We start from the raw sequence: 22,432 nt of genomic DNA, 5'->3' as shown, positions 1-22,432 counted from the left end.
CACATGAGAAACAACGCAGAGTACCAAATTCATTAAATTATTATTATTAATTTAAATAAATAAATAATAATAAGAACATAAATAAAATTTATTTATTTATTATGTTATTATTATTGTTGTGTTTATACTCGGTTGACACCGGTGGCTATGTACTATGCCGGACCAGAGTCAAGGAGTGGCAACCAAAACAAAACTAAAATTAAATTAATGTTTCAGTGTGTGTGTTTGTATTCAGGAATTTCCTGACAATATGACATGTATTCAATATTGTGTGGTCTGTGTATGTACATGTGTGATGTATGTGTTTCTATTCAATTGTAATGTGCCCAGGCTTTTGTATAGTATGTGTGGTATGACCCCTGTTGAGGAGAGAACGACAGGTACGATAAGCACCCTATCCATCCTCCACAGATACCTTATTTCCTGTTTTGTACATTGTGAGTGTTTGGAATGGATATGTCTATAATGTGTGATTTTATTGTGTTTGTCAATGAGTGTGATGTCTGGTCTGTTGTGGTAATTGTTTTATCTGTGATTATGGCTCTGTCGTAGTACATTTTGTGCTGGAAAACCAGGAGACAGGAACAGAAGAGAAGGAGACGTCAGTAAGCCTCAAAGGGGCTACCTTAGCAAGCTGGTCTGCCTGTTCATTCCCAGGACAACCAGAGTGGCCCTTCACCCAATAGAAGTTAATATTCTTTGAGTGTTGCAACTTTTGAAGAAGCCCAAGGATGTCATTAATAATAGGGACTATATATCCCAGGTGTATGTTTCTGTGTTGTTTGTGTGCTTGCCGTAGAGTGACTGAATCTATGAGTAACTGTTCTTTGCATCCTCTGTGATTTCTATGGCAATCTTTTTGTTGTTCCATAAGAATGTTGTGTTCTTCAACATGTTTGTATATTTTGTTTGCAATACAGGATGTCAATAATTTGTAGAATGTTGGAAGACATGTAATTGGTCTTTATTGTGTGGGGTCTGTGGTATTGTTGTTTTTAGGTTTCACGTCAGTGATGCCCTGAGTAAGAAATTTTGGCATGTCTTGTGGATTGATGATGATGTGTGTTAGATGTTTAGCTAGTTCCTGATGCAGTGATGTAAATTTTTTGTATCAGAAATTGTGAATGTTTTCTACACCAGGTGTCTTCCAGTTATGTGTCCTGTTAACAACTTGGCGGATGTCGTATATGTTTATTTCAGCACAGGGCATAGTTGGTATGTTGTGCAAGTTTCTGTTCTCCTCCTTGATTTAGCCTGCACCAGCATTGGATTAAAGAGAGGACCAGTAAGTTGTGAGTTCTTCTTCTGTTGGTGTGCCACTGTGCTTTGTATCAGTGTTTATCTAGTAATAGTCTCTTTAATCCGAAAAATATATTGACGGTAGACTGTCTCACAGCTTAACAGGTTCAAACTCCTTTATTGCTTTTTTACAAATGCATTTCGGATCAGTATTGTATTTTCTGACCCCTCTTCGGTGCTATAAAACAAAATTTATATATGTAACAAAACTAACGCTAGCAGAAAAAACAAGAAACACTTTTTAAAAAACCGTTTTTCCAATACCTTAAGTTCTTCATACACTCCCTTACACCTATACAGTACTTCCGGGTTCTGTTTACATTGCCTTCTAAAATACAGTTTTCTCCTATTGCAACAACAGTGCACTACAGCAATGCTACATAAGTAACTGCAAAGTATAACATCTAGTTAACATCCTTTAAAACTAGCCTATTTTTAACACAAATTTCTTTAAATATCTAAAGTTATAAACAATCAATTATACATACGTACAGGCCTTCTTTAAAAGTATTCTAAAACTTTACACATTTTTTAAAAACCACAACATATGTTATAAACACTTGAAATATTCCCCTCGGTACAGTTTTCTCCCATCCACGACAATATGAGTTTATTGTTGTGGATGGGAGAAAACTGTACCGAGGGGAATATTTCAAGTGTTTATAACATATGTTGTGGTTTTTAAAAAATGTGTAAAGTTTTAGAATACTTTTAAAGAAGGCCTGTACGTATGTATAATTGATTGTTTATAACTTTAGATATTTAAAGAAATTTGTGTTAAAAATAGGCTAGTTTTAAAGGATGTTAACTAGATGTTATACTTTGCAGTTACTTATGTAGCATTGCTGTAGTGCACTGTTGTTGCAATAGGAGAAAACTGTATTTTAGAAGGCAATGTAAACAGAACCCGGAAGTACTGTATAGGTGTAAGGGAGTGTATGAAGAACTTAAGGTATTGGAAAAACGGTTTTTTAAAAAGTGTTTCTTGTTTTTTCTGCTAGCGTTAGTTTTGTTACATATATAAATTTTGTTTTATAGCATTGAAGAGGGGTCAGAAAATACAATACTGATCCAAAATGCATTTGTAAAAAAGCAATAAAGGAGTTTGAACCTGTTAAGCTGTGAGACAGTCTACCGTCAATATATTTTTCGGATTAAAGAGACTATTACTAGATCAACATATAATACAGCTATCATAGGAAATTTAATGTATCAGTGTTTGTTTTGTAAAGTAAAAATTAAAGCAATGGGACCTTTAGTGTTTGTTTTGTTACCAATTTGTCTGTAAAAGAGTTTTTCATTGTTTGTAAATAACTTATTTTGTTTTTTTCGTAGTTTACATGTTTTGTATCGCTTGAGTCTACGTGCTTTAGCTGCAAGGTTTTCTTTTAATGTATCAATGTATTCTGTAATGTGTGTGTTGTGATGTTCGTGTTTTGTGTGTGTCTTGATTTTCTTGAAAATGTTTTTGAGTTGTTTCTTTAATTTGGGTGTTATGTTATTTTTAGTGTATTGTGTCAGCCTGCCTAATTGCTGTCTAATGTCATTTATGGGGTTGGTGTTGCTCACGTCCGTAGGTTTAACCATTAAGTACCCTACACGTGACCCCTGGGTGGTGCTAAACGAGCAGCAATCTTCTGACAGCCAGTCTATCTGAAAAGATCTCCTGGCTACTCATACGTGACACCGCAAACTTTCAAAAACAGCTCTTTTAAGAGCTCGGGGTCACACTCCCGTGTACTCGGAACCACCATGCAGATCTCCCAGCTTAACACAGAGGGTATGAGCAAAGCAAAATGTGAATACTTGTCAAAATTGCTGTTGGACAACAATGTTGATGTGGTTGCCGTCCAAGAGACACATGTCTCAAATGAAGACCAGTTCCGGAAAAGATGCCACATCCCGGGATTCACTGCAATAGGCGTAACATATGACAGTTCTTATGGTGTTGCAACATATGTACGCAATACCATCAAAAACGTTAACTTACTATCACAGGGCATACAAGAAAACATCCACATGGTCGTAACGAAAGTGAACAATGTGTCAATTACAAATGTCTACAAGCCTCCTGGTCTCCCCTGGCCAGAAATTGTTCTACCCTCCACTGTGCATCCTTCCATCTATGTAGGGGACTTTAACAGCCACAGTGAAGAGTGGAACTATGCTACTAGCGATGAGTGTGGCTTGAGACTCACTGAATGGGTGGAAATAAACAATCTAGTATTGATATTTGATGCTGAGGACAAAGGTACATTTCGATCAGCAGCCTGGAGAAGAGATTATAATCCAGATCTGTGCTTTGTGAGCTGTGATGATAGAGGCCACCCTCTGCCCATCATGAGGAGGGTACTTGAGGGCTTCCCACACAGCCAACATAGGCCAGTTTTGCTTGAAATCGGCATCACTATCCCTTTGATAAAATCTACCCCTCACCCAAGATGGAACTTTTTAAAAGCTAACTGGGAGCTGTTCTCCACTAAGCTAGAGAGGTGCATACGTTGGATCCCACCAAAAAGCAATGGCTACAAACGTTTCATTGGAGCAGTACTGTGTGCTGCAAAGTGTAGTATACCAAGGGGATTTCGAAGGGAATACATTCCTGGATGGACAGAAGAGAGTGAAATACTCTTCAATGAGTTTCAGGAGAACAATGACCCAGAAATTGCTAATGCACTCCTGTCCAGTCTCGATACCACCTGCAGACAAAAATGGATCAACACTGTTGAAAATCTAAACTTTATTCATTCCAGCCGAGCAGCTTGGAGCCTTCTTAGAAAGCTAGGAGGGAGTACAGCTGTAACTAAAGAACAGCCCAAAGTCACACCTGACCAAATAGCCAACCATATTATCTTAAAATCTCGAGTACAACCTGATAAAAACCACACTAAATTTGTGAAACGTCAACTTAGAGCTCTGAAAAGAAAGGCAGCATCTGTATCAAGCTATGCCCGACCTTTCTCAGTTGAAGAGATAGATACGGCTCTGAAGAAACTAAAACCTAGCACGGCCCCTGGCTTTGACAGAATACATCCTGAGTTCTTAATACATACTGGCAAGAACACAAGAGCATGGCTAGCACTATTTTTCACAGACATACTCCGGAATGGTATACTTCCACAAGAATTTAAGAAATCTAAAATAATAGCCATTTTAAAGCCTGGAAAATCATGCAAAAAACCAGAAAGCTACTGACCCATAGCACTTCTCAGCTGTTGCTACAAGCTCTTTGAGAGGCTTATCTACAATAGAATCAGCAACACCATTCTGGAACATGTACCAACAGATCAGGCGGGTTTTAGACCTAACAGGAGCTGTTGCGATCAAGTACTTTCTCTTACAACTCATATAGAGGCAGGCTTCCAAAAGCGCTTGAAGACTGGCGCTGTGTTTATTGATCTTACTGCGGCATTTGACACCGTCTGGAGAGAGGGTGTGGTGTACAAGTTTCTACAGATTATACCATGCAGAGCAACAGCCCATACCATCAACAGCATGCTCTGCGATAGGAAATTTCAAGTCTTTCTAGGGGATGGAATGAGCGCCGATAGGAAGATACACAATGGACTACCTCAAGGATCAGTGCTCTCACCTTTGCTATTTAACCTGTACATTTCTGATCTTCCAATTACTGCATCAAGAAAGTTCTGCTATGCAGATGATATCACAATAGCTGCACAACACAGTCAATTAGAGCAAATTGAGGAAACTTTGGAACACGACCTGGAGAGCTTGGGGCACTACTTCAAAAAATGGCGATTGTCTCCAAGTGCCACCAAAACAGAAGTGTCCTGTTTCCACCTGAATAATCAACTGGCAAATACAAGGCTGAATGTCTCTTTCTGTAATCAACCTCTTAGACATAATATGTACCCCAAATACCTGGGAATCACCCTTGATCGCACTCTGTCTTTCAAGACGCATCTACAAAATGTCGCTGGCAAGCTTAAGAGCAGGAACAATATAATACAGAAGCTTTGTGGCACCACGTGGGGATCAACTGCTAGCACGCTGCGCTGCTCAGCTTTAGGACTGGTTTATTCGTGTGCTGAGTATTGTGCCCCTGTCTGGATGAATAGCTCCCATACAAGATTGGTAGATACACAGCTTAATGTTACAATGCGCCTGATTTCTGCTACCATACGATCTACACCAGTACTTTGGCTACCATTGTTGGCAGGAGTCATGCCACCTGACCTGCGTCGATCTAGGGCCCTTGCTCGCGAGTCCCTAAAGATAAGCAAAAATCCTCAACTCCAAATTCACCAAGACATTCCATCCTTGAGCATTAATCGCTTGAAATCTCGGAATCCAACCCTCCGGGCAGCTCAAGACATGGCTATAACTGATGATGACTATATGACATTGTGGAAAAACCGCTGGGAAACAGGAATGGGGTCCCGCTTGCATGGCCTGTTCTGTCATAGGGGAAAAGTCCAGGGTTTCGACTTACCTCGCAAAACATGGTCCGCGTTAAACCGTGTCAGGACGGGCCATGGCAGGTGTAGGGACTCTCTGTTCAAATGGAAGAAGGTTCCGAGCCCGGGGTGTGACTGTGGTGCTCCACGTCAGACTGTTGAGCACATTGCACGCGAATGTAGCCTCCGGGCTTACCCGGGAGACTGGAGCGACATATTAATGTCCACTTCAGAGGCCTTGAAGTGGATAAGCGAGTTAGATCTACAACTCTGAATGCTCTCTATATCTTTGTGTACATGTGCAGTCACACTTTTGTACAGTTTTACAATAGTTTAATTTCATTTAAATAATTCAAAGTTTATTCAATAATTAAGTTTTACAATAGTTTAATTGCTTATAGACTTACTGCTTCTTGTTCTTTTATTTCACTTATGGTTTTGTATTACTCCATTTTGTTACGCTTTGTTCGTGTCATGTATAAGCCATACGCTATAAATGTCATTTATTTGTATTTCTATTCTTCTCTGCCAGGCAGGCTTGTGATAGAACTGTGTTTTGTGTGTATCTGTCTGTGATTGTATTTTCAGTCCATAGTGTGTCACTACTGTGACTGCCCCAGCATAAACTAATGTATGTATGTCTGAGAGTATAGAAACTAAATGAATGTAGTGTGGTAGTGAGTGTTTACATAATTTAGTGTTTTTCCTACTACCTTTGGTGTGTTAATTTTTGGTATTTGTGGTCTTTGTGTGGAATCTGTACCTGTATATTTAGTGAGTGTTTCCTGAAATATAAGTAAGAGCATATTAACTAAATCTATATCTATGTTATCAGTGATGGATGAGGAAGTGTCTGTAGTATCATTAGTGGTGGTAGTTGTTGTATGTGCGCTATTGTCAATGCTTCTTGCTGGATTATCCTGACAGGTTACGTCATTGTTTGTGAATAATTTATTTTGTTGTTTTCGTAGTGAACATGTTTTGTATCGTTTGAGTCTACATGCTTTGGCTGCAAGGTTTTGTTTTAGTGTATCGATGTATTCTGTAATGTGTGTGTTGTGATGTTCGTGTTTTGTGTGTGTCTTGATTTTCTTGAAAATGTTTTTGAGTTGTTTCTTTAATTTGGGTGTTATGTTATTTTTAGTGTATTGTGTCAGCCTGCCTAATTGCTGTCTAATGTCATTTATTTGTATTTCTATTCTTCTCTGCCAGGCAGGCTTGTGATAGAACTGTGTTTTGTGTGTATCTGTCTGTGATTGTATTTTCAGTCCATAGTGTGTCACTACTGTGACTGCCCCAGCATAAACTAATGTATGTATGTCTGAGAGTGTAGAAACTGAATGAATGTAGTGTGGTAGTAAGTGAGTGTTTACATAATTTAGTGTTTTTCCTACTTCCTTTGACGTGTTGATTTTTGGTATTCGTGGTCGTTGTGTGGGATCTGTGCCTGCTATATTTAGTGAGTGTTTCCTGAAATATAAGTAAGAGCATATTAACTAAATCTATGTCTATGTTATCAGTGATGGATGAGAAAGTGTCTGTAGTATTATTAGTGGTAATTGTTGTATGTGTGTTGTTATCAATGCTTGTTGCTGGATTATCCTGACAGGTTACATGATCTTCATTAATGTTAGATGTTTCTGTCTGTTGATGTATTTGATCAGCAACCTGTCGTTTGATAAGTTTGAGTGTTGTTTGTGGGATAAGGTTGTTGTGTATAATTGTTCTTTTTTGATCAACAACCCTTTGTTCGGTGACAGTGAGGTGAGGATATTGTTGTGTGAATCTATAGTGTAGTTGTTGTCTGTACGCTGTCATGTTTGTTTCAAGTTTTGTGATGGTGTAGTAAGTATGGAATGATAAACTCGTTCATTTCTATTGTCCATTTCATCCATTGGCATAGTTTTCCAGCCTTTGTGGTCTGTGGATGCATTGCCACAGAAACCCCAAGGCTAGGTTGGTTCCTCACATCTGTTGATGGCATTGCAGTAGCCATGCTTGGGCCGGTGCTGCTTTTGCCACCGGTAACCAAGGGAGACTGTGGCCTATTTTTCAAACGTGAGCCTCTGCCTAACCCACGAACGCAGACCTTGTTAACCCAGGCAACATCCAAGCCGGTATCATATTTAGATCTGGTTACTATCATGATAAATATCTCCACAGAATGTGGGTGTGGTCACTCTTAGCTTCATTTCTCCCCATAGACCTTATTGGCATGGATTTCCCTACCAGGAACTTGTGCTCCAGCCTGCATTGCTCTATGGTTCAGTAAAATTACTGGGCTCTCCAACCACAACCAGGTGGTGACCACAGGAGAGTTATTATTGTTATTACTATTATTATTATTATTATTATTATTATTATTTATTATATAAGTAAATAAAGAAATTTATTTATTTACTTACTTATATTCAAGTTAGCAACTTCTGCATCTAATCTTAATTTCTTACCTCTAACATAACAACTAAATTTGCCAAAAATCGTAAACTACTTGAAGGCAATTCTGGAAAGCATTTCTTTAATCTCTGACATTCATATTTATGTAGATACCATGACTTCTTCTAATAAAAAAAAAATTTATTTTATAATTAGTGTTAAATTAAAAAATACAAGAAATATATTATAAAATATAATACAAAAATATATATTTTTTAAAATATATTTTTGTATATAAATATATAAAAAAGAATACAAGAGAAATTTTTTATGTCAACAAAGTATTCACATTTACAATAAACCTTGTAGACTGCACTCACATGGTACCAAATACTTTTTCCAATTTGGCAAGTTTTGATTTTGAACAGGCTATTTTTAACAGAAAAAATCATTGCATTCTGAAGAACTTTTCCTATTTAGGCAGGTTTTTGTGGATAAAAGGTTTTGTTTGTATTTAATTAATTACTGCAGTAATTTGTGAAGAACATAGTTACAGGTTTTTGTTTTATTAAGGTTCCATTTTAAACAGGTTTCACTATGTATAGCTTATGTATCTTTTCTTATTTAATTATCTCTCTAAAAAATCAATTATATGATATTCAAATTTTTTAATAATAGAGAAATCAGAATATATCATTTAATCTTATTTTATATGAATTTTAGATTGAGTGATGTTCTAAAAATGTTGAGTTAAATTGTGAAGAGCAGACAATTTTTGTTCAGTAACCTCCCATTATACTTAATTTATATAAATTCTGTTACAATAAATGTGTCTAAATAAACTTTGATTTTGAACAATTTTAAATTTTCATGCAAATTTAAAACTTCTCATAAAATAATGTTTACAATAAAATAAAAATGTGGAATTCTTAAAATTCTTGATGAAAAATAAATAAAATAAATTTAACAAGACTATGTCTTGTTTTTAAAATCATATGTCCTGCTGTCTTATCAGCTTAGAGGTATGAAGGAGTACATGTCAGGAGTTGAAATTTGGCACAGAGTATTAGGTGCCCAAATCATGCACGCATAAAAAAAACCAGACTCGTAGGTAGTCAGGGGACCGAGAACCGAAAACAATAAAATACAAAATGGCGACACTCTCTACAAACAGGCAGTAGTGCGAGATTTGTGCATGTGTTGCTGGTTGGTAAGTTGGAAATACAAATATTGTGAAATCGAATTTTGACAAACACGTGCATTAGAAAGTTCGAAAAGTGAATGTTGCTAAATCAAATTTTGACAAACGAATCTTTGAAAAAAATCCATTTACCTGTGCTGTGGTATTCCCCACATATTTCTGGTCACCACGTGCTAACCTCGACCAATTGACCGGAGATATCTCGTTTCATCGTCAGAACTTTTTGAAACTAGATGGTGCGTCATTATAATTTTAAATTAAAACTAACTTCCGAAATAGAATTATTTTTTCTTTTTACATTTATTAATTATATACTATATATATATATATATACTATATTTTGTTTGTGCAAAATAAAAAAATAATTGCAAATGATACAATAACCACCATTATTTTTTAAAAAATGGAAAATTTTTGCATTGACAAAAATTCAACCTGGGGCGTCACGCAACAGAGAGAAATTTCAACATTTGATAAGTTAATTTCAATGAAAATGCAATTGTGGGAGACCTCGTGGTCGTGGCTGTGGCCGGCAAAGTTTGAATGATCGTGCTCAAAACCAGCAATACCAAAGATGATTGAAGAATGAGAACGAGACCAGCTGTGAGCATCAAAGTGATCCCACTTAGTAGTGAGTTTTCAAGACATAGTCTTGTCCCAAATACGGCCTTGCCGTTTTACTTGTTATTACTAATATACTTATAACCAACAGTATAAGTGGGGGGGTGAGGAGAGGCACATGTCCCAGATGCTGACCTTAGAGGCTCCAAAATGAGCCTTGAAACTTTTTTTGTAATTAATGTTAAATCAAGGACACCAGATACGAGATTTGCTTCAGGCACTGAAACTGTTCAGCACTTATAACATTGCATTTGTTTAAAATTCTGCAAAATAAGACTGTGAATTGTGACTGCACTGTATTGATCAAGAACAATACCTTTGCTCTTTACATATTTTATTTGCTATTATATAATTAGAATTATTTTATTACCTAATACTATTTTATTTATTTTCTTTTAGTTACACATTGCCTATTCTGAGATATTTTGCATTGTAAATTCTTTTACCTAGTTTATTTGTTTAAAAAAATTGTAAAAATCAAATCTAAAAATATTAAAATTTCAGTTATTAATATGTTTGAACTGGCTTAAAATTGTTCAATATATATCATTTTTTTGAATTAAAAAGTATTCAAAAATTATAAATATAGAAAACTAATATCATCACTAAAAAATAAATTATGAAAGAATTCATAATTTTTAAGTAGCATAGATTCCAAAGATATGAAATCTATGCTATTTAGAATTTATGTAAATTTAATAAATTTTGGAATTTGAAAATAATGAACATATTCAAATCAAATTTTACTATGTGATTCTTATGAACTTTGTCTAATGCTAAATTATATAAATAACTATGATTACAATGATTTTAATTTCTATTTAAAAAACTTGCTATAAACATACCTGGCATTGTTCATTACAGTAGAAAACAAACCTGCACTTAGAACAACGCTTTAACACAGAGTTTCTGTAATAAATAAATTTTTATAAATATTAATTATTTCTTTTAAGAATATTAGTGGAGATGTACACTACTAATCTCTGCACACAAAGCTAGAACTAATTTAAATTCGTAGGCACAAAAAACCTTTCACACTCTATTTCTAGCAGACAAATTAATGAGCACAAACATTTTCGGCTGTTTTAAAAGGCCTTCTTCAGGTGCACTGAGGACGGTTGGAAAGTTGGATAGCCAATGTTTACGTGACGTCATTGTTTATGAGGGGTTTCCTCTTACAAGTGACGTCTTAGCAGAGAAGGTTTAAACGAAATTGACCTTGGAAAATATTTTAAGATTAGCCAAGATGCGTGAACTATTGTCGAAGATATGCGAATCGTGAAAGGCGGAAAAAAGGAAATAGAAAGAAAAAGGAAAAAGAAACCTGATAAATTTAGAAACTGCACGAGAGAACGAAACGGACAAGGAGAGGGTGGACCGGCCTATTTAATTAAGGGGGTTATCGAGGAGTGACCGCCAGGCAGGGGAAAGCGAATCTGCATCCCTGCTGTTAATGCAGTTTCCTTTGAGGGATTCAGTAAAGATCTCTATAGCTTCGATTGTTCTAAGTTTGCTAGAGTCAAGAATAGGAACGGTAATCCTAGCATCTTCCCATTCGGCCGTTATACTGGGTTCGCTTGCGTACTGGGCTAGGGTGGAATTAAATTTTTTGTTGCGCGCGTCGTACCTATGCTCAGCTATCCTTTTGGTAAGCGATCTGTTGGTTGAGCCTATGTAGGTTAATTTATTGCTTGGCTTAACTCTATTGTCCACCAGCGGAACAGAGTAGACCCCTGGAATCCTGGCTTCGCTGCATTTATCCTTGTTATTTGTTAGAAGCTTATAAATCGAAGGGCTGCGCTTGTACGTAAGACCAACTTTGGCTTTTTTGGATAAGATTTTATACGCTTGGCTCAACCTAGGGTCGAAATCAACAACAACTTGCTTACTTCGCAGGTTACGATGACTGGAACTGACGGCTTTGTTAACAACGCGATCATGTATTCTCTGGGCCAGCACATCTATAAATTTACCGTTGTAACCGTGGGCTACGGCGATGCGTTTGATGTGCTGGATTTCACGAAACGCGTCATTAGTGTTAGAGCAATGGGTATAGGCCCTACGGATCAGGGCCCGGTAGGCGGAAATTTTATAGGTAAAGGGGTCGTTCGAGGCTGAGGGGATGAAGAAAGGTAGAAGATTAGGCTTATGGAATACACTAGTGGTTATACAACCGCGGTCTAGGAAAATACTGAGGTCAAGGAAATGGGCCAACCTATCATCCTGCTGATCAAGCTTTAACTTAAGCCCAAACGGATTGTTATTAACAGTCTGCAGCAGCTTACCAACGTCCGGTTCGGATCTCCAGATAATAAGAATATCATCAACATACCGCGTGTAGAGTACAATGTCTGCATTGAAGGTTTGTAGGACTTCGCTATCTAATTTTCTAACCACTAACTCACAGAGGTCTCCAGACAGGGGGCTACCCATTGGGACCCCTCTTCTTTGAAGGTAGATTCGCTGGTTGAAGGTGAAAAAGGAGTTGTAGCATACTAGGTGGGCCAGCTCCAAAATCTGCTTGTGGTGCTTAGGTCCGGGCGGAACGGCTTGGAAGAGGAAGTCTCTAAGGGCACAGAAGCACGGCTCCAATTTAATGGATGGATACATAGCTTCATAGTCTAACACTGTGATAAATTCTTGCCCGGTTAAAGCAATGCCTTGTAATTTAGAGACGAGTTCACCCGCGTTTGAAACGGTGTAGCTATATTCTTTCAAATAAGCTCTGAGGAGCTCATGCAGACCCCTTTCAAGGGGGAGTGTTGGGGATCTTGACTTGTCCACGATCGGCCGTATTTGTTTGCCTGGTTTATGGGCTTTAGCATAGCCAAAAAGCCTTGGTACCTCGGGAGACCGCATCGTTGCATTTCCTAGGCGTAGGTGTTTAGCTAGAGGTGAACAGGTAAATCTAACAACTCTATTCTGGAGCTTGTCTAAGAAACTTTCCGCGATATTTTGGCATTCCGTAGACCTGATATATTCCTCGAGGAGCTGAACGTACGTATGCTTCTTCATAAGAACGACGTTTCTGCTTTTATCCGCTCTAGTAAGGGTGATATCGTTAGCTTGTAACCATTTCTTACTCTTATCTACGCTTGTCCAGAAAACCTTGTCTCTGTCGTCAACCTCTTTAATTCTTCTGCTGAGCGCTGTATTCCATCTAAAGAACTCTTTATGTTGAGCTGTAACGGGCCGTAGAAGTTTCTCGATATTCGGAACGATAGTATAGGCTGAGATTTTCGGAGGTTTTGGAGCGAACATAGGCCCAAATCTAAAGGCTTGAACCAACTCTTCTGGAGGTTTAATATTGTCCCAGCATATGAGGGGACATTCCAGCTTGTTTTTGCGCTGTTTCTTTTGGTTTTTCATGACCCAACTCAATTTTTTGGCGTATTTCCTGCGTAGAGACTGCTGAACTTGCTCTTGTAGGTTTATGACTCTGGAGTTGACATTTGACAGGAGGACCGGGTCGAGGTTAAAGAGGGTGTTTTCGAGGTTGATAAGCTGGTGCAAGTTAGCATATAACGACTTCCTGGTGCTTCGAATGGCTTTTCTAAGGCAGACAAACTTGAGCTTTGGGAGCAGGGAGGAGCAGCCTGTCGGTAAACTGATTTTTTGGATCGACGTTGGAAAAACCTTGTTCCGTTTACAGTCCAATAAGAAATTAAATTTTTCTCTGAGTCTTGTTAAAGCTAAGACGTTTTTTCTGTATAGTTCACGCATCTTGGCTAATCTTAAAATATTTTCCAAGGTCAATTTCGTTTAAACCTTCTCTGCTAAGATGTCACTTGTAAGAGGAAACCCCTCAAAAACAATGACGTCACGTAAACATTGGCTATCCAACTTTCCAACCGTCCTCAGTGCACCTGAAGAAGGCCTTTTAAAACGGCCGAAAACGTTTGTGCTCATTAATTTGTCTGCTAGAAATAGTGTGTGAAAGGTTTTTTGTGCCTACGGATGTACACTACAATCATCTATCTATATAAAAGTCCAACCTCCCCTAAAGCACTTTCCCTCTTAAGCCCAAGCAATTTTTTGCATTTTGCAGTTTCATTATTGTATAAACACAAGTCAATAAATGTACATTTTAGTTACTAAGACCATAGTTTTTATCACTTTCTCCCAATGCAACCTCAACAGTCTCCAGCCCCTCAAAAGCACGAGAAATGCTGGACACATGCAGCTAGTTAAATATAACTTCAATACTCTAAATTGCATGTTAAAAACTTAGGCCAAAGAAGCAAAAAATAAAAAATTAAAAGCCCTAATTCAAGTACTTTTACAATTCTGCAAATAAAACTTGAATTAAATCTGCTTTTAACTTGTTTTGTCTGAATTTTTAACACTGATTGATTCAAAGCATTGAATCTTTCTGCTGCTTTACTAAAACATTATTTATCATTAATATTTTATATATAAATATTCTAGTTAAAATGATGGAATTATATTTATAAAGAATTAAATTTACAAAGAAAAATTATTAATTATTATATTCTCAATTTTAACAAAAGACATGAAATTTAGGTTATGTGATCCCATGTGCTCTCCAGAATATGGGAGTCCTGTGCCATCTTATTTTGGTGATTAGAAATTTATATGAGAACAACTCTGCAAGAGTAAGTTAACAAAACTATGTCTAATACATTTACATCTGAAGCTAGTGTAAGACAAGGATGTATTCTTTCCCATTTGCTCTTTAATGCTTATTCTGAAATAATCATGAGAAGGGTATTAGATAACTGGAACAGAGGCATTTCCATCGGGGGCCGTAAAATTAACAACTTGAGATACGCCGACAATACACTTATTAAAGCATCCAGTGAATCAGAACTTGAATATATTATGAAAAGTCTTGAAACTGAAAGCAGGGAATATGGATTGCTGATTAATGGAAGTAAAACAAAAGTTATAATAATTGATCATTCCTTGACACAGACTAAGGAAATTGCAGGCTTTAAGGTGGTGAATGAATTTGTTTACCTTGGATCACTTCTTACGAATAAAGGAGGATGCAATAATGGAATTAAATGCAGAATTTGCCTCGTTCGCAATGCAACCTCTAAATTATTTAGAATTTGGAAGATTCTGCAATCACTATTTTTAATAAAGCTCATAAGAATGCTTATTTTTCTGATTGCCACTTATGCCTCAGAAACCTGGATCATAAATGCCACTTCTTGAAAGAAACTTGATTTCTTTGAAATATGGACATATAGAAGAATGCTGACAATCTCTTGGACACAGCACCAAACAAATTGCTCCATCTTAAATCAACTGAAAATCACAACACGCATTACCACTAAAATATACCAATCCTTACCTTCGTTTCTTGGGACATATTTCCAGACACAAAAATGGATTTTAGAAATAAATTCTAGAAGGGAAGATTAATGGCAAGTGCCCTAGAGGAAGATGTTAGATTAGATGGGCAGACCAAGTAATGAGATTACAGGACATACAATGTATGAAGCCATCCAAATGGCACAACACTGTGAGCAGTGGAAAGATACAATTAAAGCCGTCAATTCGTAATATCACCACGCCTTCTGAAAGGCATAGGATTAAGAAGAAGAGGAGATCGACAAACAAAAAAAAATCACAATTAACACCAAAGAAATTTATTCTTTAAATTTTATTATCTATTAAATTATTGTAACAATTCATAAAAAAACAGCAGAAATATTTTAATTTGATATAATATTGGTAAACAAGTGTTGATTTGGTATTAAAAAACTAAAAAGAATTTAAAAATGAATCATTCCTCTAATAGCAAAATGAAAAAAATTGTCTCATGAAATTCCTTCATTCACAAAATATTTGAACATGCATATTTTTCATGCATATTAAATATGTCACTTGATTTATGTATGCTATTTGGGAATAATTTTTTTTCATGTTAATATTTTTCTTTGCATAATCTATACTGTTTCTTAAATAGTTGAGGATATATTTACAAGTTCACGAAAAATAGAGATAAATAATGATACAAATAAAATTTTTAAACTTTTCTTTGCCTGAAAATGACTGGTAAAAATGTTGAAAGTGCTTGTGTTTTAATGCCAATAGACAGTAGTTTTTTAGTATTTTAATGTATTTTTAAAAAATCAAGAATTATATAAATTTTCCAGTGTCTTATTTTTAATGTGATCTTGTGTAATATCAAATAAAACATGAAAAATTAATGTAAACTATTTTTCACTTGAAGTAAAAGTTTTATTTGTTGCCACAATCTAAGTTAATCTAAGATAATTATATGGAAATAATTATATAATTATTTTTGAAAGACCAAAAAAAGGCATTATTTAAATGTACAGGCATTTATAAGATTATATGTAGTCTAAAGCAGGGATGGGGAACCTTTTTGTTCATGAAGGCCACATTACAATTCATCGTCCCTTATAGAGGTCGCATTGAAATTTTTTTCGTCATTTTTCCCTAGGCTTAGGCCGCTAAGTAATTTGAAAGTTATGTAATAAAAAAAAGACAGGTGAATAAAAATTGAAAATAATTACATTTTAAGTTATTTTACTTCAGTAGGAACTTTTTATACAAGTAATAAGTAAATAGTAGGTCTTAAAAAATATATATCAACATTTACATCACAGGCCGCAGAAGGCCACACTTGTTGGCCCAAAAGGCCGCAGGTTCTCCATCCCTGGTATAAAGTTTATCAATCTCATTATTTGCTGTCTTGATAATCAAAGAAAACTAATAGCAAACAAATAGAAGAGAAGCAGAATATAATGTTTAGAGATGTATATTTTCTCAACAGTTTGTAGTTATTTACTTAATTTTTATCATTAACTGAGTTGTTAATGATCATGAGAAGGGTATTAGATAACTGGAACAGAGGCATTTCCATCGGGGGCCATAAAACAACCTGAGATATGCTGACAATACAAATTTTGTTGAGTTACAAAAAGCTATTTGATTTAAAAAGGCTATTACATGTATATGAACAATAAATCCACAAATACAATATTTTAAATTAAAGCCAAATGATCTGCCATATCATCAAACTATAATTATAACTTGATAATACAGCATATCATTTAACTTTAAAGTCTACTACTTTAAATATTTTGAAGACAGAATTAAATTATTAGCCGACAGAATATGTATTAATTAAATTTACAATAAATCATTGCTAGATTCATATTCTATATTTGGATTAGTTGTAATTATGATTAACTTCTGTACTTTATTAGAACATTTCATTATTTTATATCAGATATTTGTCTCTACTTCATAATATATATTGGGTTGTTCGGAAAGTTTGTAGCAATTTTTAAGAGAAAGAAAAGAAATTGTTTTAAAACTAAAAATATACTTTTATTCCATTATGTATGCGCCATTGTTTTTAATGACGTATTGCCATCTATGGGGCAGCTTCATGATACCCTCTTCGTAGAACTTTCCAGTTTTTCCCACGAAAAACTGATCCACGTGGATTTTGCAAGCTTCCAAAGTATCAAAGTTTTTATCATGAAGGGAATTTTGTAGAGAACGGAACAAATGGTAGTCCGACGGGGCAAGGTCGGGTGAGTAAGGGGGGTGGGGTAAAACATCCCAGCCTGGTTCCAATAATTTTTGGTGTGTTCGTAAAGACGTGTGAGGTCTGGCATTATCTTGGTGAAACACAATGCCTTTTCTATTGGCCAGTTCCGGACATTTTTCTTTAATTGCCATGTTCAGATTATTCAATTGGGAACAATACTTATCAGAATCAATTGTTTGATTCTGTGGAAGCAGCTCGTAGTACAGGATTCCTTTCCAATCCCACCAGACAATGAGCATGACCTTCTTTGGATGAAAACCGGCCTTTGGAGTTTTTAACAATGATTCATTTTTCTTACCCCATGATCGTTTTCGGCTGATGTTGTTATAAATGATCCACTTTTCATCACCTGTCACTAAATGCTTCAGAAAAGGGTCATTTTCATTTCGTCTTTCAAGAGAATCACAAATGGAGATGCGATCCAGTAAGTTTTTTTCCGTTAAGTCGTGAGGTATCCAAATGTCGTAACGATTCACGTATCTGAGCTTCTTTAGATGTCGAAATACAGTACTGTTTGATGACTTCACTATGTCTGCAATCTCTCGAGTTGTGTAATGAGGGTTTTCATCCAATAATGCTTTGATCTGGTCCTCTTCAATAACAGGAGGTCTTCCCGAGCGAGGAGCATCTTCAAGGCCGAAATTACCCGTTTTAAATTTTGCAAACCACTTTCGAACAGTTGATTCCGATACAGCACTCCCACCATAAACATCACATATCTTTTTTGCTGTTTGTACAGCATTTTTGCCTTTATGAAAAAAGAAAAGAAACAAGTGTCGATAATGCACGTTGTCCGCATCCATTTTTGCAATGAGACAAATTAAACGCTATTTGAATAATCTTAACGGTTTTTTTGTAACAGACGCGTCTCAAGGTCATTTATCATAATATTCATTGGTTTGTACAATTCTAATCATTTTTGCGTCAATCGGTGTCTCAACTGTTGGCTATCAAAAATCGCAACGAACTTTCCGAACAACCAATATATATATATATATATATATATGTTGGCTTCGAAACTCGACGTTTTCCGAACAACCCAATATATATATATATGTTCGAAATTATCTCGATCGAAATATAAGTAGATAAACATTGTTTATTTGAACAAAAAATAAAAGTTAGAATTGCTATTCAAATATTTTTGATATAAGATTATTATAATTACAAAGGTCCAGATCCAGAAACAAATCTTAGGAAGATAATTTTTAATTCATATATTATAATAATTCATATTATTATTTAAAATATAAACGAACATTAAAACTTAAAATATTTATTACATAAACTTAAACATAAAAACAGAAAATTAAAAATTAATGATAAAAATATTTAAATTATTTCAAAGAAATAATGATGCTCCTATTAATAATAATAAAAATCCCATGGGGTAATTATCCATCATTCCATGTAGATCCATCCATGCAAAGCTCATTACTTAAATCCAAAATATAAAAGAAAGTTTGGATACAGCAATAAGCTGATTGGTTACTACATCTTTAACAATGGGATTTTTAAAAATGAGTGTTTTTTGAACTAGGTTGAAAATGTTAAAAATCCCACTGTTAAAGATGCAATTAATAATATAGATGAATTACCACAATGGTCAATACATCATCTTTGATACAGTAATAATAAATACCTCATAAAAAAAGAAGTTTAATTTTTTGTGATGTACTAATTACTTCTGTATCTAATGTTTCAAAATTTTAAATTAAATAATATATTTATTAACATATTTTCAATATTTTTTCACATGGAAAATATAGTTTCTCTGATTTCCTTCTCAACAGTTTGTGACTATCTATGAACAATAAAATGCATGGATAACATCAAAATAATTAAATCTTGATAGTTTTTTCAGTTTATTCATAATCTTTGCTACATTACAGAATGACAATATGCTAATATTTTTGTGATATAATTAATATATTCTTTTATGCAATAAAATTATTCATTATTTTAGAATATTTATTCATAGCAATACGAAAATATTAGCAAAAACTACATATAATCATACGATATCCATCATTTATAATTTGGCATTATCAGATGTTTTTACAAAGCTATAATACTGTGTATTAATTTAGTACTATGTAGTTTAATACTATGTAGTAAAATAAATAATAATATTAAAAGATGACTTCTAAAAATTTGTATATAAATATAACATCATAGAAATCCATATTGATAATGTAAAGGATCTATTTAAATATCGATTCCAAATCCAAAACTTTAATGATTTAGATTTGAAGATATTTTTGACATCTTATAATGATAAATTGAAATTCATAAGTAAAACTGATTAGCAAATAAAATTATCAATCTTCTTTCAATGGATCACACGTTAAATATTTTGACATATTTAAATTTAATCAGCATTGGTATTTAGAATGTGAATTGGACTAAATGGAAATAAAATAAAATTTGTTATATACGATCGAGTCAAAAGTAAACCGAACTTTTAGCATAACTTCGATTACATTAACGATTCAAGTATTTATTAAAGACATCTTCAAAATAAACCTCTTCTGCAACATCTGTCAATATTTGTTCCACTTATTAAAACAATTTTGCAGCCAATTTTTTGTTACCTCCTAAAGGTGTTGTCATAACATCTTTTCATCTTGCATAGAACTTTATATGAATCACATGGGGTCTATTTTCAATAATACTAAAGATTTGGTATCCAATAGCAACAAGATGCTTACATTGCATATTCAAACATCAAACTGCATGCAAGTGTCTAAGAGACTAACATCCAATATACAGTATTTACATGTGGTATGATTTTGAACATGTAATGAAATTACATAACCTTAGGTAATTTTGAAACTAGTTAAGACTAGATGACCTATTGCATTACAAATACTGTAGTTCACAACAGACCTATTAACAGCAATTCCTACATTTAGTGACACAGAAAGACAAAAATTACTTCATTTCTGGTAACCAAAACTTATCACTATCATAATGCCCCAGTGCATCATGCTCTCCTATCAATGACCGACTGACATAATACCAAATACTTCCACATACTCCTCACTTATCAGATCTTATTTCTGCAATTTTTGTGATTTCATTAAAATCAAAGCTTTGCTAAAGTAACTATTCTCCACTTCTAATACACCGGGGTGATATACTCAACACTTTCTCCAACCTATTAACCGGAGTAATACTTTTCGATATTTGCTAACGCTTTCGATGCCCCTCTCGGGCTCTTCCTCGGGCATTCGATAAATATCGTAGCGAGTCGGCGTAGCGAGTCGAAAGCATTAGCAAATATCAAAAAGTATTACTCCGGTTAATAGGTTGGAGAAAGTTTCGAGTGACTTTGCTAAAGTATTCGAATTAACAGAAGAGGTAAAAAGCATTGCAACATTTGCAGTCAAGAGTAGGAGAATAGGTTACAAGACTGTTTTACTCAATGGCGCAAACATTGGCCGAAGTATATAGCTACAGAATGTACAGTACTTATTTTGAAGATGGTCTTCTATAAATAGGCCTACTTGTAATATTAAAATAATAAATATTACATCAAGAGTTTTGTTTATTTTTATATATAGCAAATTATTTTCAGGAGCAATTTCCATTATCATTGATTTTCTGCTTTCTATATTATTGATATTTTAGTTTTAATAATAATAATGTTTGCTTTTTATTTCTTAATCTGGAAATCAAATTATTTGTAACATATATCAATGTTAATTTTTAGTTGTAAATCATTATAAACATTTAAATAAAAGTACTGTTTGGTAATGTGATATATATATATATATATATATATATATATATCATTTCAAAGGTTAAGTAACCATTTAACTGCTGCTGTAACTGAATGTTCTGTAATTTTTATACATCAGAATTGTATAAATTACACAATAACAGGTAGATTTTTAATATTTAAATACGTCAAAACACTATTTAAAATTTAAATAATGCCTCGTGTTTTCATTATTACTGTATCGTTAACCTTTCAGAGATTATGAAATATTAAAAGAATGAGAAATCTTATTACACAAAAAATGTAAACATTAAAAAAAAACAACCGAATCTGTAGATTCTTAAAAATATAGTTCTTTTCTATTGGTTGCGACGGCGCACATTTTTACGTAAATTTGACGTAATTCTTCAGAAATTTTCATTGTAACTGACGTAATGACGTCAAATTGACGTAAAAATGTCCATCGTCACAACCAATCGAACGAATCGTTATTTAATAATCAATAATCTTATTAAGACACATCACAATATAATCTTACACTTTAATGCAAATTATACAAGATTATTATATAATCTTATATAAATTACATCGAAATAATTTCCTGACCTTTTCAGACAGTAATCACATAAGATATTTCTTTTACAATTATCCAATACGTGAACAAATGGTTTGGAAACAAATATTAAATCGCCTTTCCGATACCCAATTGTATCTGACATTATTCCTGTCTATATGTGAAATTATTATGAATTTAGATAATGAAAATCTTAAGAGAAGACGACAAATACATGATGATAAAATTACGACCGGAATTGACTGTACGTATTTCCTACAGTCGAATATTTACTCTACGACGATGACAGATACTATCGATTAACGATAATCCGATCATCGGGTCGAAGTAAAGTCGCCTGTGATTGGTTCAACAATCTATTTTTCCAAAAGCGACGCCTTTCTTGTTTCGTCTTATTTTAGGAAGATATGAATATTTATTTTTATGAAAATATAAATACTAATATTTAACTATAAATAATAATAATAATAAATGATGTACTCGTAATATAAAATATATATACTGTATGTGCGTGTTATTTAACATTATTGTATTTTAAAAATTTGCATTTTTATTATGTTATAATTTTTATAATTATTATTTCATAGATATTGGAGTATTCTTTTTTATCGTATAAAGTAGTATTCATTATTTATACTCAATATTTCTAATAAATATCTGA

The 22,432-nt window shown here is 34.3% G+C and overlaps 1 protein-coding gene across 1 annotated transcript in view; it reads right to left on the bottom strand.

Annotated features, from left to right (window-relative positions):
- LOC136990029 (histone-lysine N-methyltransferase SMYD3-like) overlaps positions 1-22,083 on the bottom strand; it is an 85,376-nt gene extending 63,293 nt beyond the window's left edge. Inside the window, exons 1-3 of the mRNA XM_067288360.1 lie at positions 21,804-22,083; positions 10,761-10,824; positions 8,168-8,278 (exon numbers count right to left, since the gene is read on the bottom strand). Of these exons, the coding sequence (XP_067144461.1) occupies positions 8,168-8,278; positions 10,761-10,824; positions 21,804-21,916 (288 nt within the window). The 5' untranslated portion in view covers positions 21,917-22,083. The remainder of the gene's footprint in view (positions 1-8,167; positions 8,279-10,760; positions 10,825-21,803) is intronic.
- Between the last annotated feature and the right edge of the window lie 349 nt (positions 22,084-22,432).

Source organism: Centruroides vittatus, unplaced genomic scaffold (genome assembly GCF_030686945.1).
Source record: "Centruroides vittatus isolate TY-2023 unplaced genomic scaffold, ASM3068694v2 scaffold_861, whole genome shotgun sequence".
NCBI lineage: Eukaryota > Metazoa > Arthropoda > Arachnida > Scorpiones > Buthidae > Centruroides > Centruroides vittatus.
This window is presented reverse-complemented; position numbering and strand designations above follow the sequence as displayed.